This window comes from Vulpes lagopus, chromosome 3 (genome assembly GCF_018345385.1).
Source record: "Vulpes lagopus strain Blue_001 chromosome 3, ASM1834538v1, whole genome shotgun sequence".
NCBI classification, from domain to species: domain Eukaryota; kingdom Metazoa; phylum Chordata; class Mammalia; order Carnivora; family Canidae; genus Vulpes; species Vulpes lagopus.
In genome coordinates, this window is record NC_054826.1 from 95,632,460 (window position 1) to 95,650,737 (window position 18,278).

The 18,278-nt window shown below is 51.5% G+C and overlaps 1 protein-coding gene across 3 annotated transcripts in view; it reads right to left on the reverse strand.

Annotated features, from left to right (window-relative positions):
* HIP1 (huntingtin interacting protein 1) overlaps window positions 1–18,278 on the reverse strand; it is a 158,010-nt gene that overhangs the window by 77,866 nt on the left and 61,866 nt on the right. Inside the window, exon 1 of one of the 3 annotated variants that reach the window (XM_041747270.1) lies at window positions 6,185–6,369. The exons of the other annotated variants lie outside the window; for them this stretch is intronic. Coding sequence (XP_041603204.1) covers window positions 6,185–6,202 — 18 coding nt within the window. The 5' untranslated portion in view covers window positions 6,203–6,369. Of the gene's footprint in view, window positions 1–6,184; window positions 6,370–18,278 lie in introns of those variants that run through there. 3 annotated transcript variants of the gene reach the window in all.

Sequence of the window (18,278 nt, forward strand, 5' to 3'; positions counted from 1 at the left end):
TGAAGCCCCTCCTCTGGTGCCAGGCCATTAATCCCCACCCCATCCCTACTTTCCCACGTTCCTCAAATGCACTCTATGTGTTTTACCACGTGTACCATAATTACTTACAACATGCCTCATGGCCCTACTAGCAGAGTTTTAAGACTTCATTTGGTGCCTAAATGAATAAGCAAAGAAACTAATAATTACAGCATGGCTTACTAAGCCTCTGCATGTGCCAAGAACTTTAAACAGACCACGTCAATACCTCTTAAGTCTGCGGACACCAATTCATCCAAGACAGGTCAACTAATTTGTCCATGGTCCTGGAGAAGAAAGTGTGGCATCAAGATTTAGCCTCTGGCTTATGTGACTCCAAAGCCCCATGATAAACCTCTAGGGCAGCCTCAGGGCACAGAAGCTGCTCCCTGATCTTCCAAACACAGGGGATGGCGCCTTGGACTCCAGCCACCTCCCATTCACATTTATATATGTGCTTCCTACCCTCTGATCCCTTTCTACTTGAGAAATCACCTCCAGATCAAAGATTCATTAGGACTTCAGGGAATCTAAAGATGACATGGGGATTTTTTTTTTCTTCCTTACAAGACCTGTGCTTAATTTCTTTAGGGCCCCGGGGCAGCATGCATTTTGTCTGGCTGCTGGAATCCTTTGGTTCAGAGGCAGCTGCCAGACCACGTGCCTGTCTGGCTTAGGATTGGGACCTCTCCAGCAAGAAAGGAGACAAAGGTGGAACGGAAACAGCCCCTGGATGTGCTCTTTGAGAAAATCACCCAGCTGTGGGGGAAGTGGGTGGTGGTGGGGTAGATGGCAGGGATTGGTGGGTCTCTGGGTCACAGAGCACAGTGGGCTGAACTGTCCTAAAACCTATATTTGCTTCTGAACTTAGCCCCTGCCTGGCAGGGAGACCTAGAGGAGCCTCTGAGGACACTGAATTCTGCTTCTCAAGGATGTTTTAAGGGAAAAAAGAATCCAGGTGAGAGTTTTCTGTCACCTACAAGTATCTATGTGTCTTTCCACTCAATGCATTTCAGGGGAGTGTCTATTTCTCCCTACATCCTGGCCATCCACATCTTAATATCTACACCCAGGGGCCTGCACACACAATGAGAGCATCCAATACATGTGTGAGTTGAACTGAACCTCGTCCTGGTAGGATACAATCTTTGTGATCAGTGACAATAAGACATAGCAATCAAATGAGAGATCAAAACTTTTTTTTTTTCCTAAGCACTTTTTTGAAGGAGGCAAATAACAGATTTCCTTCCTGGCTAGCACCTGGCTGAGGCCAATGTCATCCACAATCCCTGACCTTCTGCAGACTGTCTGAAGAAGGCTGCTGAGCCACGATGTTCTGTTGAACTTTAGGAACCATGGTGGGGAGCACACAAGGTTAGGATCTGTGGATGCACATTCCCTATGATACCAGCCAGGTTAGTCCTCAGCCATCCATGCACAGGTCTCTGAGGCTCCCAAAGCCTGGATGCTGAGCCAGTCTCCAAGGTTGGCAAGGACTTGGAGGCCAGACTCCTCCAGTGGGCTCCTCCAGTGGGCAGCTTCAGTGGGCAGACAGGCTCTCTCCCCCTCCTCAGAGAACTGATTCTGCCATAGAATGGTTCTGCTATGGGGAGTGCTGGCCAGCCAAAATCTAGTCCCTCTTGAAACAAATCCCACCTTCCAGATACATGTGGAATACCTAAATTACTTCTTTGTCTCAACAGTGCTCAGTGAGTCAAAGACAACCATTGGCTCTTCTTGGGTTTTCTCTTCTACAGGCTAAACTACTTACTCATCTTATGAGGTTGACATCCTCCTTGGACTCCTCTGGACATTTCTTTAGGTCAGAGGCTTCAAACCTTTTTTGCTTCTGACCACAGTCAAAAATACATTTTACACAGCCAGTCCTTACTTCTGTGCACGTGTGTACGCAACCAAAGCGTTTTGTGAACGAATGCTTACCTTCTTACATGTAATACACCTGGATGGCTTCTAATCTACTTTACTCTTTCAAAGGCAGCTTGCAACCTGTACCGAGTCTGTAACCCAGAGCTGAAAGCATGCTCTAATTTCACCGACCTGGTCACCCGTGTCCAGCCTTAATTCATAATATATTGAGCTCAGACCCTAAGTGGGAGAACACACCCCTTTCCACAAAGCTATCAGCCTATCTGGGCTGCAAGGAGAATCCTTGGCATCATTCTGCACAGGGATTTCCCCCAGCTCAGCACTTCCTTTTCCTACACCGCTCCTCAGCCCAGCAAACACACAAGCACACACCAGCAGCGACAACACGCCGACCAGAAGCTTGTTCCTGCCCCATCATCATTATCATTTACTCTGAACACCTGAAACACCTTTTCTCCACCCCTCTCATTTTCCTGCTGTGTAAGCTGGGGGAACTCAGGGGAGCAGCAGAGATTTAGAAATCCAAGTTTTGAAAATAGCGGTAGGTAACTGACAAGGCATGTAGTCTCCACATAGACTGGCATGAACCCTTCTTGATGGAACCCAGAGGCCAAAGGCCACCACCACTCCAGCCTATTTAGACCAGCTTGTGTCCATCCTAGAATCAGGTCACCGAATCTTTCCTCTTTATTTTACTCTGTCACTATAGTGTACATTTTGGTGATCAAGAGAACTGGCTATAAAACCTGGTTCTACTACTCATATAGAATCCAGACTTCACTTCCTGAACTCCAGTTTTCTTATCTGTGAAATGTGGCTAGTTATTTCTGCCCTGCCTTCCTCATGGGGTTGTACTAAACATGAGCAGGTGTGAAAATGCTTTGTAAACTGTAGAGCACTATGTAAATATAAATCATTACATAAACTATATGTTCTTTTGTTAAGACTTGATGGCATTGGCTCCTTTCCCCCAATTACAACTCTGCATTCTCTGTGGTTAGTAAAGAAACAGACTCCATTGTCAAGCCCCAAAAAGCATCCGCACTTCACCCAGTGCCATGTTAAACAAGCCCTCCCTTGGGCAGAAATCTGAGGTCATCAAAAATTCATCATTTGCAGCAGCAGTGGAGCCACTGTCCCCATCATTTGTACCTTCATTCAGAAAAAGAAGTAGATTTGGAAGAACTGGCCCCAAGAGCAGTCAACTGTAATACAGCCTATACTCAACTATTCAGGCCAATCAAGAAAACAGAAGGGGGGACATCGAGTGGTTCAGTTGGAGGAGCATGGGACTCTTGATCCTGAGGTCCTGAGTTTGAGCCCTACATTGGACGTATTGATTACTTAAATAAACACATAAACAATAAAAGAAAGAGGGGGAGGGGTTCAGAGTCATCTCAGATAAGACTGGAAATCATCATTTCATAATAGCCACCATGTAAGGAGGGCTTACTATATACCAGGTCTCATGCCTTGAAAGAATTATTTCCAGCTGTCACTAGAATGCTCAAGGCAGGTATTATTATTATTCACATTTTACAGATGAGGCTAAGAGGTTAAAAAAAAACAAACACTCTCTCTGTGTGTGTGATTATCATAAATAAATAAAAATTTTAAAAAAAAGTTTAAAAAAAAAAAAAACACTTGCTCAAAAGCATGTAGGGAACTGGGTAAACTATAATCTGCTTTTTCTCATTCAGTGTTAAGCAAGAGAAATTCCCCCAGGCTGATGTCAGGTTCTGCCAAGGATGTGGCTGAAATGCTGGGTTTGAGGTTGACCCTGGAGCCAGTAGCCCCCAGAGTGAGGACTTGAAACCAGGCAGAGGGCTTTTGTGGTCAGAAGAGAAAAGTAACTTTGGCCTTTGGCAGAAACGGGAAGCAGGTGCCAATTCCCTGGGGTGGGTCAGGTTCTTACTCGAAGTCCAGGGTCTGTGTTTTTTATAGAGAGCTGAGGACAATTGTATCTGGACTGGGCATTGAGTGCTCAGCGATTAATGAGAACCTAATATCACTTTTTTCCCCTAATATCATTTTTGTTTGGACCCTAAGCTACACGAGGAAAGAGGAAATCCATGTACCTCTCTTGTGCCCCAAATTCAAGAGGTTACCCAGTGTCTACAGGCCAAGGTTCGAATACCTTATCTAGCATTCAAGGCCCTTCTGATCTGGCCCCTCAAGATTTCCTGATCTAAACCTGCCCCAGCCAAATGCCACCAAGATGGTCTCACCCAATGGCCTTGCCTATTCCTCTTCCCACACCTCTTCCAACAGGCAGTGCCCCTCACTGCTCTCAGCAGGGCCAACCCCACCCAGCCTCGAAGAGCCAGACTTGGGCTTTGTCTTCCATCTGAATTCCGTACCCAAATTCCTTGGCAGACCTCTACAGCTCTTGGAGCTGTGGCCTTCCGGTCAGGGCCTGCTTTGATAGCTAACTGTTGTGTTCCCCTGTCTCCCTCTGGATCCGTCCACCCAGATGCTAAGGACCCAGAGGAGCAGGGAGGCCATAGGCTATATTTTTGTGTCCCTCACACAGCACTTGCTATAGACATGACAGATATTAAATAAATGCTGTTGAGTTAATGAGCAGATGGATGGAGAAGTGGTAGTATTAGAGGTGACAAACCTCTAAAGACACAGGTCCCCGAACTCTGTAAGCTGGTCCTCATAGACCAGGCTTTGGAAGGAATCTGAGTAGCTCAGGGCCAGAGGGAAGCTGCGGGTGATATAGTTTTGTGGCCACTGGACTAGAGCTTCAGCTCCACCACGCAGGACAGGTGACTCTGACCCTGCTAAGACATCTCTAGAAAAGAACCTGGCTGCTACTCAATTTTCCACCTCCCCACCCTCACAGCTGCAAACGGGATTTTTTTTTTTTTTTTGAAGGGTAGTTCTAATAGTTGCCCAAAGAAAGTAAGCTTTTCATGGTACGCACATAGGGAATGGTGGTCCAGCCTCTCAGCATTGCCCAACCATGGATGGGTATGTGTCCTCACATGAAGATGGGAGCCAGTAAGACCCCGCATCCAGCACCCAGCTCCAGGGCAGCACTCAGAATGAGACTGGTTGGCTGCCAGGAAAGTGACCTCTCTCACCTATCCTCTCTGTTCCCCATCCCACTGTCCCCTACCTGAGGCAGAATGCCAAAGGCCTGGTAGGGCCAGGAGCTCACCTGCCTTCTCGATAGAGATGGTTAACTTCAAAATGCTCTCTGGGGGAAAACTAGCCTAATTCTGTACAAGAAGAACTGAAATTCCAATACCTTCTCTTCCCTAAGGAACAGGCAGACCCAGGCCTCTTTTATCCCCAGATACAAAGACACACCCCAACCCAACACAGACCATCACAGATACTTCTCCAGCTTGACGCACGGGCCCTCAAATGTTATAAGGTTGGGGGTAGGGTGAGGAGGGGAATGGACCCTCTGGTCAAGGCCAGGGTCAGACTGCCTGACCACCAAGTGATCTCACAAACACCCTTAAATCTGCATTCAGAGAGGGAGCCACTTGGGACCTCTGAGAAAATCTGCCCCAAGTGCTCAGAGACCCCCAAATCACATCTTGTTACCCTCTGAGCGCTGTTCCCCAATCAATCAATGAACAATGTGTTCAGCTCCTACTGTGTGGCTGGGGGTGGGGTGGGGGGCAGGCGGTGCAGGGCTGCCCTGGCAGATGGATCAGCCCCTCCAGGGACTGCAATGCTTCAGAGGCAAAGGTGTTTGCTGGTCCGGTCCTCAGGCCAAAGCAGCTGGGGTTTACCAGTGGTATATCTAGAGTATCCCCCCATCTATGCCAAGGATTCCATTCCTGCCTCCTCACCTTCTAAGATGGTTAAAGTCCTAGCTCCTCCTCACTGCCCTTCCAGGTCACCCACCTGTGCCCCCAATTGGCTCAGTCCAAAAATCTTCCCATAAATCTTAAATAGGTATGCAAGCAGGGGACCCTAGAGTGGATAGGACGAGCCCCCTTCTCAGAGCCTCGCCCTCCCTCTACCAGGCTGGTTTCCCAATTTGAGAGGAGAGCTCAACAGCCCTCTGCCAGGGCAGCCCCGGCGGCAGCGCGGCGGGAAACCCGGAGCCCCATCGCTGTCCGCCAGCCGCCTCCACAGTCCTGGCCGGGCTCCCTCCTCCATCCAGCACGCCCGGAGTTGGGGCCGACGAACAGGATCAACAACCCAGAAACTTTCAATGGTTCAAGCCGACGGGGAGGGAGAGAGGAAAAGAGGGGGAGTGGGGGCAGGGACCAGGGGAGGCTCCAGGGCAGAGCCCCCGCTCTTCACTTACCATCTTGTTCACATCCATGACCGAGGCTGCAGGGCACCCCCCAACCCTTGAGGTCCCGCTTCCCCCAAACGCGGCTCCCGGCTAATTCCACCCCGATGGTGCCATGCTGCGGGGAGGGCGGCCGGCAGAGCCCCGCGGACCGGGGAAGGCGGCGGCGGCGGGACCGAGGCTGGACCGGAGAAAGGAAGGGAAGGGGGAAGGGAGCGGGGAGGGGGAGGGGGAGGGGGCCGAGCGCGGAGCCGCAGCGCACCCCGCGGGCGGGGCGGGGCGGGGCGGGGGCGGGGGCGGCGCGGCCGAGGCCCGGGGCCGGGGAGTCCCGCGACCGGCGGGAGGCGCCGCGGGAGGGGGCGCGGGGGCGCGGGGAGGGCGGTGCGGGCGGCGCGGGCGGCGCGGGCGGCGCGGGCGGCGCGGGCGGCGGACGGATCCCCCGGGCGGGAGCCTGCGGCCCGGGCGCGCGGTGAGGGTGTGATTTGAATAACAAAAGGTCGCTTCTCCCGGACCCCGGCGGCCCGGATCGCCGAGCCGGGAGCGAGGCCGCGGGGCCCGCCAGGAAGTGCGCGCCCGAGTGTGAGTGCGTTGGGGCGCGCGCGCGTGTGCGCGTCTGGGCGGTGGGATCCGAGGGGCTCGGGCCGTGAGCGGGGGCGGCGCGGAAGGCCGAGGTGCGGGCGGCGCGGAAGGCCGAGGTGCGGGCGGCGCGGGCCGACATTCCGGGGGGGCAGGGGTCCGCTCGGCCCTCCGCGCTCGGCTTCCCCGCACAAAGGCGGAATTCAGACAGTTGTTGGCCGCCTGCGGCTCATCCGGAGGGGACGCCCAGTTGGGTCTGGGGTCTGCAGACAGAAGGAAGTGGAACAGGTATCCCCGGAAGGCTCCGAGCCCCGCGCGAGTGAGCCAGGGCCAGCCCTTCCGGAAGCAGGGAAATGGGCTTCTCAGGGCGGCCGGCGTGTCTCTCCCAGGCCAGAATCCCGGAACCTCCACGCCTTACTCAGTGCTCTGCTGCCCTTAGAGAAATGGGAGGCAGACCCTGCCCTCCGCGGGAGACACCGCTGGTGGCCGAAGAGAGCTGCGGGCAAATGCTCCTCTGCGGTACAGTCTCCAGAAAAACCTGGACATCCAAGCTTAGTTTCAATGCAAGCTGCCTCAAATCCTCTGATAAGCGTGCTGGTTTGGGGCACTAGCCAACCCAGCAGGGACCTGAGGCCACTAACACTGCACGTGAGAAACTGAGGCCCAGAGCCCCGGAGTGATTTCTGACATGTCACACAGCTGGCAGGGGACAAGGGGCCAGAGAATCCTTAGTTAAGTGAGAACAGTGCAGCCCAGGCCAAAAAGAGCTTCCCATGCTACCACGGAGCACCCCGCTTCTAAAACCCTTTCCAGTGAACAAGTGATGGGACCCCTTCACAGCCCTGGCCCTCTGGTCTCAGGGCCCACAGGGCTGAGGAGGACAGCCCCCTCCCCTTCAAATCTGAGTTCTCAATCTATGAAATAGGGCTGTTGCTCTGCCTGCCTCATTGGGGGATGTGAGAACAGCAGGATATAAAAAACATAAAAATAGAAGTACAGGAATGTATGGGGCTTTCACTGCAGTGGTGATTTCCATTTCCCAGCTCAATTAAGGGGCCCTTAAGCTCTACGTAAGGGATCTCTGGGCCCAGATCTGTCTGTCTAACCCTGAGTCTGTCCTGCCCTGTACCAGTGCTGCCTCTGGCAAGCCCAGCTCTTCTGGCACAATACCCCAGCCAGGGGACTCAGGACGCTGCCCTGTCTGCTCCAGTGTGCTGGGTTCCCACAGTTCCTTCTATTGATTCATGCCCACAAGAATGAACCCAAATGAGGTAGGAGGCAGGAAGGAAGCATGCATGCCACTCCTTCCTCATCCACCAACTCTGACCCCCAAGGTAAATCAGGGCCAAGTCAATCAGTGGGACTCACCCAATACAGAAATGAATTTGGGGTTATTTGTTGCCTGATTAATTGTACCAAGATCTTCTTTCTTAAAAGGAAGATTTCATATGTTTCAAAAATATTATGAGTGGCGCCTGCGTGGCTCAGTCAGTTAAGTGTCTCTGCCTTTGGCTCAGGTCATGATCCCTGGGTCCTGGGATCCAGCCACCTCCCCCCAAGTCAGGCTCCCTGCTCAGTGGGGAGTCTGCTTCTCCCTCTCCCTCTGCTCCCCCACCCCAATCCCCCGCTGTGCTCTCTCTTTCAAATAAATCATCTTTAAGAAAAATATTATGAACACTTAGGCCTGCAGTTGATAAACAGATCAAGGTCTCCCAGTAGATCTTGGCACCCTAGCCAGCCAAAGCCCATTTTCTCATTAAAACGGGGATGACACCTGCTTCGTACTGCACAGAGGCAGGAGGGTCAAATGAAAGAACTTTCCCAAACTTCACCTGTAGTAGGCTGAATGCCCCCAAAGATAAGAGGTCCTAATCTCTGGGACCTATAAATACTACTGTATGTGGCAAAGACTATGCACATATGATTAAGTCTAGGATTCTGAGATGGAAAGATGATCGTGGGTTATCTGGGTGGATCCCAGATGTGATCGCATGTATCCTTCCTTGTAACAGGGAGATTTGACACACAGAGGAGGCAAGGCATCGTTCCAGAGGTCGGGGTGATCTGGCCACAAGCTAAGAAATGCTGGCTGACCTAGAGGCTTGAATAGGCAAGCAACAGATTTTCCCCTAGAGCCTCTAGAAGGAGTCTGGCCCTGTCAACACTTTGATTTTGGCCAAGGAATACTGGTGTCAGATTTCTGGCCTCCAGTACTAGGAGAAAATAAGCTTCTGTTGTTTAGTCACCAACTTTATGAGCATTTGTTACAGCAAACACAGGAAATTAATATGCTGCTCAAAGGTCAGCCTTGGGGCTGCCCTCTCTGTGGACTTCCTTGCTGGGGAGCTAGCTGCTCACATGACAGCAGAGGCCAGCCAGAAAGCAGGTGGGCTCTCCTATTCCACTGGGGGGAGGTTGGGTCGGGCATTGGTAAATATGCAAGTAGCCACATGCAAGCATGTATATTTATGAATGCACACGTACACACACACACACACACACACACCCCCCGCATATGCGTGGAGCTCCTTGCTAAAGAAGCAAACAGCATCTTTAAAGAGGTTGAGCTTCTCTGCCTTGGCTAATCCATCACCCTGCCAGGCCCACCCAGCACACAGACACCTTTGGGTGCCTGCCTTTCCTACCACACTCCTCTTGGGCAGACAGATTCAGGCTTGGAGAAGAGGTGAAAAGGAGGAGCCTCCCTGGAGATACCCCTTCCAGAGTGGTTGTATCATGAGGCATCCCATGAGGCTATGGGCCACTGGCTCAGGCTTAGGGAGCCTCCTGTGAGTAAACTGGACAGAAAGAGAAACAGTGGGTTCAGAAGTAAGAATGTCGTGGCCATCAGCTGCTACTCTGTCCCTTCCTCACCAGCTCCAGGCCACTGCATCCAGCTGCCTACTAGGCATCTCTACCCCAGGGGCAGGGGTGGCAGGGTAAGGTCTCAGTCTCCCAGGCATCTCACACTCAAGGAGTCTAAATAAAGATACATTCCTCTTTTCCTTCTGTTTTCACAATCTGCTTCTCCTACGTTTTCTCTCATCTGTTGGTTCTGCCTCCATTTAGTTGCTCAAGCTAGAAACTTCGAAGTCAACTTTCTTCCTCCTTTGACAACCCCCTGCTCCCCCCTCCCCCACCCATCTAATTAGATTCCACATCCACATATTTCTCGCAAATAGCTTCCAATCTCTGTCTTCCCTTCCAATACTGGCTGTTCCTGTGCTGGCCAAGACTTTCAACAGCCTCCTAACTGGCCTCCCTGCCTCCAGTCTCTCTTCCTGTCTGATTCATCTTCTACACATCTAATCGCAGCTCCTCATTGGCCCACCCCAAATGGGGGGGAACCCCAAACCATTCCATTGGTCATTTGGCACTCATGGTCCCTACTGATCTGACTCCATCTCCATTCTAGTCTCTGTTGTTGTTGTTGTTGTTGTTCTTCTTCTTCTTTTTTAGTCTGTGTTCTTCTATCCCCTTCCCTCCACCCCATCAATGAGATCTTGGTCCTTCAAACGGCTCACATGGCTCAGGATGTTCCTGGAATGCCCTTCCCGTTTTCTCGGCCTAGAAAATTCTTTCTCATCCTTCAGGACCCATCTCTGATGTCACCTTCTCTGTGAAGCCATTCCCTGACCCATCCAGACATAGCTGATTACTGGAGTCCCTTCCTACCATGAACAGCCCCTGCGTGTACAGCCTGAGTCAGCCCAGGATGGGATGCTCTGTGCCCTGGGCTCTCCCTGTGAGCATCCTAGAGCGCACACTGGGCCTTCCTGGCCTTATATCCTGCCCTGCCTCTCAGCCAGAATTTTATATCTACATCACTGTTTCAGCTTTAACAACTAAAAAGTATGCAATGGCCCCAGGAGACCCATGGAAGGGTGCCGTGGAGGAGGCCTGGTGGAGGGTGACACCTACCGGAGAACCGTGGTTCTGCAGCCTAGCCCTACGGATCCGAACCACACTGATGGGCTGGAATGCCAGGTTCTGGGCTGGACCTTACAGGGTATATTGATTCCCAGTAAGGAAGTTTCAACCAAACAGTCTTCCCTCCAGAAGGACCTTATAGAATGTATGTTACTGTGCTGCCACTAACAATAAGTTCTGCAGAGAGCTGTGAGGTTCAGAGAATGCCTTTTTGTCCATATTCTCTTTGGATCCTTAAAACCATCAGGTAAGGTAGATAGAACAGGTATTATTAGAACACCTGTTTTGCAGGTAAGGTTGTTGCAAAGGAATGTGCAACTGATACCTGAGGAAGGCGCTGGTGGGGGGGATGTCCAAAGGTTCGTCAGCTTTGCCAACAGCATTTTAGTATTTTATAAGGGGGATGTCCTGAAATACTATTATTTGCATAATAACTGGTTATTACAGAAGGAAGTGTAGGCTCCTTCTGAGTCAGACAGGCCTCAGGTTGAATTCTGGCTCCATTACTTTCTGGATATGGGCAATTTCCTTAACCTCTCCAAATGTTAGTTTTCTTAACTGAAAAGCAGAGCTTATAGATACCTTCCAAGGTTGGTGTGAGATGAAGCAAACTGATGCATAGAAGGCCCACAGAGCAGTGGGAGGCTGACCCTGACTTATCCACAAACAGTCATCTCCTCCATTTACTTGGTGGCTAGTTCCTAGAAAGTTCTAGGTGCTTTTTTTTTTTAAACCGTTAAATAAAAAGATAAAAAGCCAAGGCTATCAGTAGTCATCCTGATTAAAATGACAGTAAATAAACAGGTTTACAGGGAGAAAAAATAAGGAATGACAGCCACTGAGCAACCCCAGCAGAGCAGCAGGGGACACGAGCCTCAGCCGCTGTTGAGTGGCCCCTACTCTTCCCAGGGGGAGCTGCAGCAAACCAGCCTTGGTCAGAGCCGGTGACCCAGCATGGCTCCATCTGGAGTGCTCTGATCCAGCTCTCCTTGGGCAGAACGTGGCCTTTTCAACGCGTCATCCAGACTCCAGTGAGGAAAGCCTTCTACTGCCTCTCTTTGGGGGGATATGACCACACTTGAAAAAAACTCTCAAGAAACACAAGCATTCCTAGGCATAGAGTGTCTTTGAATACCTGAAGGTACAGAAGTATCTTCAGTAGTGGGCAGCCAGGTTCCTGCAAGGGGGTGAGGGGGAGGAGGACAGAGTGCTTATGTCATGTTATGAATAAAAATAACCACCGAGAACACTACTGAGTTCTTAACATGTGCCAGGCATGATGACGACAAGCACTTTACAAGTACGACTTCTTTGAGTCCCCAAACAACCCTGGATACTAAGTGTTGCTATTATTTTCCTTATTTTACAGATAAGAGAGGAAGGCCCAGAGAGGTCAGGTGACTTTCCCAGGGTCCCAAAGCTAATGGGTAAGGGAGCCAGGGTTGAAGGCAGGCTGTGTATTCCACAGGTAGCTCTTCCTTTGGGTGTCCCCAGCACCTGGCACTGCCCCGCCTATGGGATACCTGCCTTACCAGGGTTGGCAGGCAGTTTAAACTACGTAATTATTAATATGTATTTTTATTTACAGGCTTTTCTTCATTCTAAAGCATTGTGAATCAGTTGTGAGTACAACAAATTCCCTTGCCTTCCCTGAAGAGACTTGCATAAATTCCCCAGAGCCGGGCACTGGGCACCTGTGATTCAAATGTGGGACCTGCCTACTGCCTCTTGGCCCCCAGCCCCTGTCCCCTTCCCTGAGACTGCATGCTGCTGTATTCCAGGTGTCTCTTCTGTGAGTATGCCCAGGTGGGCTCTGAAAAATGACTCGTGTCATTCGAACATTTACCCTGGATGGTTTTTGTCATCAACACACAGAACAGGCCTATATATGAGAGACACCTGGCATTGTCCTAGATCTCCCAATTTTTGAAACTACAGTTAAAATAAGTATTGACTGTAAAACACCAAGTCCAACAGACATGACTGCAACTTGGGTGGGGAGCTGTAAGAAATTAACGAGATTTGAGGGCATGACCAGGAAAATTCCAGAGCCACAGGGGGATGGGACAAAGTCAAAGACCAGGAGAGAATACAGTTCGGGACCCCAGGGTAAGAAAGTGCTGGAAAGGAGAGCAAACCCGCCATGCAGAGACTCAAATACCCACCTCCTCCAGGGATGCTGAAGGTTACAAACAGGTTCAGCTTCCATTTCAACATTTTTCTGCCCAAACCTTTCAGGAGGAACCACCCGTTAAGTCTCCATCGAGACCTTTTGGAGCATCCTTCTAATTTTATACAGAATCTTAGCTATTTGTTATCAGTGTGCAAAAGGCATTTTCCAGGAACCCCTCAGTGGTAGCCTGGTACTGGTGCCATGGTAACAATAAAATGTGAAGCTGAGCCATGCTCTTAGGGAAGCCCAAGGCTGGCAGGGGCAGTTGGTGGCAGGTGGGTTTCCCACCCAGAGGGGTGTTTCTACAGAGCCCTGGTTCTTGGCTTTCTGACTGGCCATAGCAGCCCCCAGAAGCCTCATCCTTTGCAATACCGAAGAATCAAGCCATCAGCAGCTTAACTCATCAGAGTCCCGGGCTTATGTCACAGCCAAGTGCTGGGCCTGCAGGAACCCCAGGCTCTCCTGTGGGTGGGCCACCAGCTCTCCTCCTTGCATAGACCAGCCACATTGTGTGTTGGTTTTCACAGGGTGGCAAATGGGAGCATGAATGGTAATCTCTGTAAATCCCCGTTAGGAACATGGAGCAGGCCTGGTGCCACCAGACGCCTGCAGGACTCTGCCCTGGCTTCTGAGCAGCCGCTCAATAAAGACTTAGTAACTGAGTGTGTTGCTGGGACTACATCTGTGTAGTGCTCTGCCCTTCACAGGGTACACAGGACCAAGGAACTCACCTGCTGCATGCCAGCCACCAGCCCAGATGCTCCGCCTGTGTTGTCCTGTCTATTCCTCCCCCACATGGATGCCGAGCTACAAAGAGGCTGGTGACTTCGCAAGGTCCCATAGACGTGACTACTACAGGCCATCTACTGCTGACTCTTCACTCCCCCCATTCACTCCCATGCTCTGTATCCACGGCCTACCTTCCCTGGGCAAACTAGGACAGGGCATCAGCCTCCTAGGAGTACGGCCACAGGAGCCTCTCCATCAGCTGGGACGTGGCTCCCCCAAGGCACTTTCTGCACACCTGCTGGGGATGTCAGAGCTGCCCATGGGGGCCTGAGATATAAATGAGTAATGAGATGAGGTGCGACTTGTCACTTAGCACTGGGAGAGGCCAAGTGCTCTGTAATCATTGAGCCCCCTTCAGGACCAAGGGACACACTCAGGAGCTTGGGAGTGCCCCCTACCACATAAGATGCCTGGAAATGTATCCTCCTGGGCAAGGAAAAGGCCAGATTCTCCTAGAAGGAGGAGCCAGAGATCTAGGGTTCCCCTCTCACTCTGACACAGAGTGTGCATGAACCCATGTGGCTTAGTCCTGGTTTTATCATCCACGGACTTCAAAATCTAGAATTCTCTTTCTAGTCCTGCCTCCCAGTGGCTCCCTTTAGGGCTTCACCTGCTGCACGGCCTCAGCCATCCCAGAAATGTACTTCTCTCCAGAAGATGGGTACATGTCAAGGGCGAACCAGTGGGAAGACAGCAGTTTCAAACTGACAAAACCAGAAGGGTGCCCAGAGTTCTCAGGGAATTTAGGGGGAAAAGATGGGTTGGGAAGTGCCAGGCTGCTACCAGGCCTCTGCGGCCTGGCGGACAGGGACTCCCCAGTTTAGGGAGTTGCCATAGGCACTTCCCCAGACTGGAGGTGGTGGTGGGGTGGAGGGTGGTGTCCCAGGAGATCAGTGTGTGGTCAGAGCCATGAAGGAAACCTGATCAGAGATGATCAGGGACAGCACATGCAGGAAGACAGGGCAGCAGGGTGACCACACATGGCAGTGTGACCACACATGACAAGGGGAATAAGCCAACTATGTTCTGGATCCATCTGAAGCAGGGCCATCTCCCTGAGCAGATACACAGGGAGGGAGAGGGAGTTCCAGCTAGAACACAGGTCACCTGCAGGCAACAGTAAGGCAGACAGCCTCCATGTAGTTAGAGCCAAGCATGGACTCAGGCTGAGGCCAGCTGGAGTACCCAGTGCAGGTCCAGGGGAGTCAAGCAGCAGAGGCTGGGCAGGAGGATGGCTCTTGGAGTCCCTGTAGATTCTCTCATGCCCAGGCTAGAAGCTCAGGTGCCCTTATAAATATTTCAATATTGAAATATTGAAAGGTCCAGGGGCTGCAGCAGGGAGCCGCGAAGACAGGAGCCAAGATGGCAGCCATGGCTTCAGGAAGGGAATAGCAGAGAGATGAGGGATGTAGGGATGATGGAGGGGTGGGAGAAGATCTGACCCTGGGCACCAGGAGGAAAGGGTGCTGTTAAGAGGAATCAGGATGAGGGGCCTGTTTTCTTTTTTTTTTTTTTGAGGGGCCTGTTTTCTAGGGTGGTGGGGGACACCCCTGGTTGTCAGTACCTCAAGCCTGTACTGCTGGCTGGCCATGTGAGGAAGGAGGGCAATGAACACACTGCAGCGGAGTGAACAACTAGGGCCCAGAGACACTGATTCAGGGGTCACCCATGTGTGAGTCAAGGGAGCCAGGAGGGCCATTGGGAGTCTGGCTGGATCTCTAGGTCAAGAAACCCATTCAGGGCAGCCCTAGGTGAAGGCAGTGGGCCTTGCAGGGGATGGGCCATTTTCTGGGCAGTAGGCTGAGTGGAACTTGTGTTTTTCATTCCTTTTGGACCTGAAGTACAATTTTCAAACCGATCCTTTCAATATTTATAAAGGTACACTCCTTCTTAATGAAGTCATGAAAAGCACTTTCCGCATGCTGCTGACCTTTGCAGAGTGGCTTAGATCATCCTCTTGCTCATCAGCAGCACAGCAGCCATCCCAACCCCTGCTGTGTGGGACAGTGCCAGGCATGACAGTGCCAGGTATGGCAGTGCCCACCTCTGAATTAGAGAAATGAGAAGTTAAGGAGCGAGGCGGAGAGTGGAGGAGAAGGAGGCTTGCTCTTGCTGGAAGTGGCTCCCCAACCCTGCTGCACATCACAACCACCACCTTAGAGGCCACCAGTCCTGCCCCACGGATGCAGGAAGTAACAGGCCTCGGGTGGCTTGGGCATCAGCGTTTGGAACCTTCCCTCAGGAGCCACTGATGTTCATTGAAGAACAGGAACAGCTACACAACAGTAGCTAGTGCCCAGGAACCTCCAACCCACTCCTGGCAGAAGCCATGGGGTACAGGAGACAAGGAAGTGAGGCACTTCCCCTAGCACTTCTACACTGGGAATTTCCAAGTTTCTACCTAGAATTTTCCATTCCTTGGTCAAAGGCTCAGTGTAAACCAGAACCTCTGAACCCTATCTCCCCAGGTAGATTTCTTTTCCCTCTTCACACTGCCATCTCCCTCCTCTACCCTCCCCACCCCCATTAAACACGGGTGTCCTTGGGCTCTTTCTGCACATATGACATCATGGGGGAAAGAGGGACTCCAGGCACAGCTGAGCAAGGCAGAGATGCCTAGCATGCCCCTGGGAATTGATATCCATCCTACAAGACAGACCCTCTAGGGGAAGAAAAGTGGCCTGGTTTTATGATGCTGCTTTTAGCTGGTGGGTTCCCGGGCAGCAAAGATCTGCTAGATTTTTAAAGCGTCTCCAGGCAGGCTGTGGGTGGCCAGTGGGGGTGACAGGGCCCACTGAAGACATGGAGACAGATGGGAGCCACTCAGCCAAGTCCCTGAGTCAGCAGAGGGCCTGGAAGCCTCTACTCAGGGGGCCCAGGCTGCCAGAATGCTCTGCCCCTGCCTGCCCAGCTCCTTACCGGAGGCAGCAATTTTGGGCACCCTCAAATGGCCCAGCCCAGAAGCTGTCAGCCTCTCTCGACTGCCCCTCCCCAGGACAAGTCCAGGAATCTGTCTCTGCCCAGTGATCTAGTAAGCAAAGACCTGTCCCAGAGGCGTAGACCAGGGAAGGCAGTAGCAACTCAGAGATGTCTGTAGTGACCAAGCACCGGCATTTCTGTGCTGGAGGGGGCGGCAGCCAGGCTAATTCCATGTTATTACAGCCTTACAGGAAGCCAGCCCGGATCAGCTGTCAACCAGCAGCAATTTATGCGCCTTGGGGGCAGAGGGAAGAAGGAGTGGAGGGAAGAGAAAGGAAAACACAGCCCTCCCCCCTCCCCCAACCAAAAATTGATCCTGAGTTATTTTTAGATGCTTATTCATCCCACGTTTCTTTATAAGAGCCAGTACATGAGCTTTGTACAAAAACCATTTGGCAGGAGACAGCTGCTCCCATAGGAGTATGGGGCTGGGGGCACCTGTGAGCAGGTGGAAGGGAGAGTGGAAGGGTCTTCAAGGACACCCCCTGGTGGCAAAAATATCCAAAAGATATATCCAAAAGGATTCCAAAAGTGGAGTATCCCAGAGGAGAGGCTTTTCCATCAGAATCCCCAAGTTTAATCTCCAGCTTTTTCTTGCTAGACGGCCTAGGGCAGGGCACTGTGGAAGTCAAGTGAGGCTCTCAGCTTGGGACCCTAGCCAGGTGCAACCCTGGGCAAGTCACTCAAACTCTCTATGCCTCAGTTTCCCCATCTACAAAATGAAGCACATGAAACACTAGCAAGATCACCTGGCATACCCCGTGTTCCACAAGAGCGATCGTTTCTATGAAAGGGCCATACATATGTTCATTGTCACTGTTGGTATTAATGATCACTTAGAATTATGCTGAGGTAGAGCCCCTGGGTGGCTCAGCCAGTTAAGCATCTGACTCCTGATTTCGGCTGAGGTCCTAATCTTAGAGTCCTGAGATCCAACCCCATGTCTGACTCCGTGCTCAGCATGGAGCATGCTTAAGTTTCTCCCTCTCCCTCTGCCTGTCCCCACTCGTTTTCTCTTTCTCATTCCCTTTCTCTTAAAAAAAAAAAAAATTATATCAAGGTAGGATAAAGCATGGAGATGAAAGCCACAGAAGGCCTGAGGTGGAAAAGAAGCAAACTTTTTTTTTTTTAAGATTTTATTTATTCATGAGAGAGAGAATGAGAGAGAGAGAGAGAGAGAGAAAGAGGGAGGCAGAGACACAGGCAGAAGGAGAAGCAGGCTCCATGCAGGGAGCCTGATGCGCGACTTGATCCCGGGTCTCCAGGATCAGGCCCTGGGCTAAAGGCAGCGCTAAACTGCTGAGCCACCTGGGCTGCCCGGAAAGAAGCAAACTTAGAAAATTTGTATTTATAGCCCAACGCCTGCCAAGGATGGGTGTCCAAGTAATTTTGCCTCTGTTTAGATATGGATGCTGTGACTTAGTTTCTCCTCCTGCAAACAGGGCAATAAGCACTCCTGGGAGGCCTAGGGATTGATGTAAATGGAAGCCCACAGCACGGCTCCCAGCAGGTGCTCAACACTATTAGCTTTGACTCTGGAATCACTTCCCCTCGTGTGATGGCTAATCTATGTCTCACCTTGACTGGGTCACAGAGTACCCAGAGATCTGACTAACCGTGATTTCTGGGAGATGTCTGTGGATGGAATTAGCATTTGAC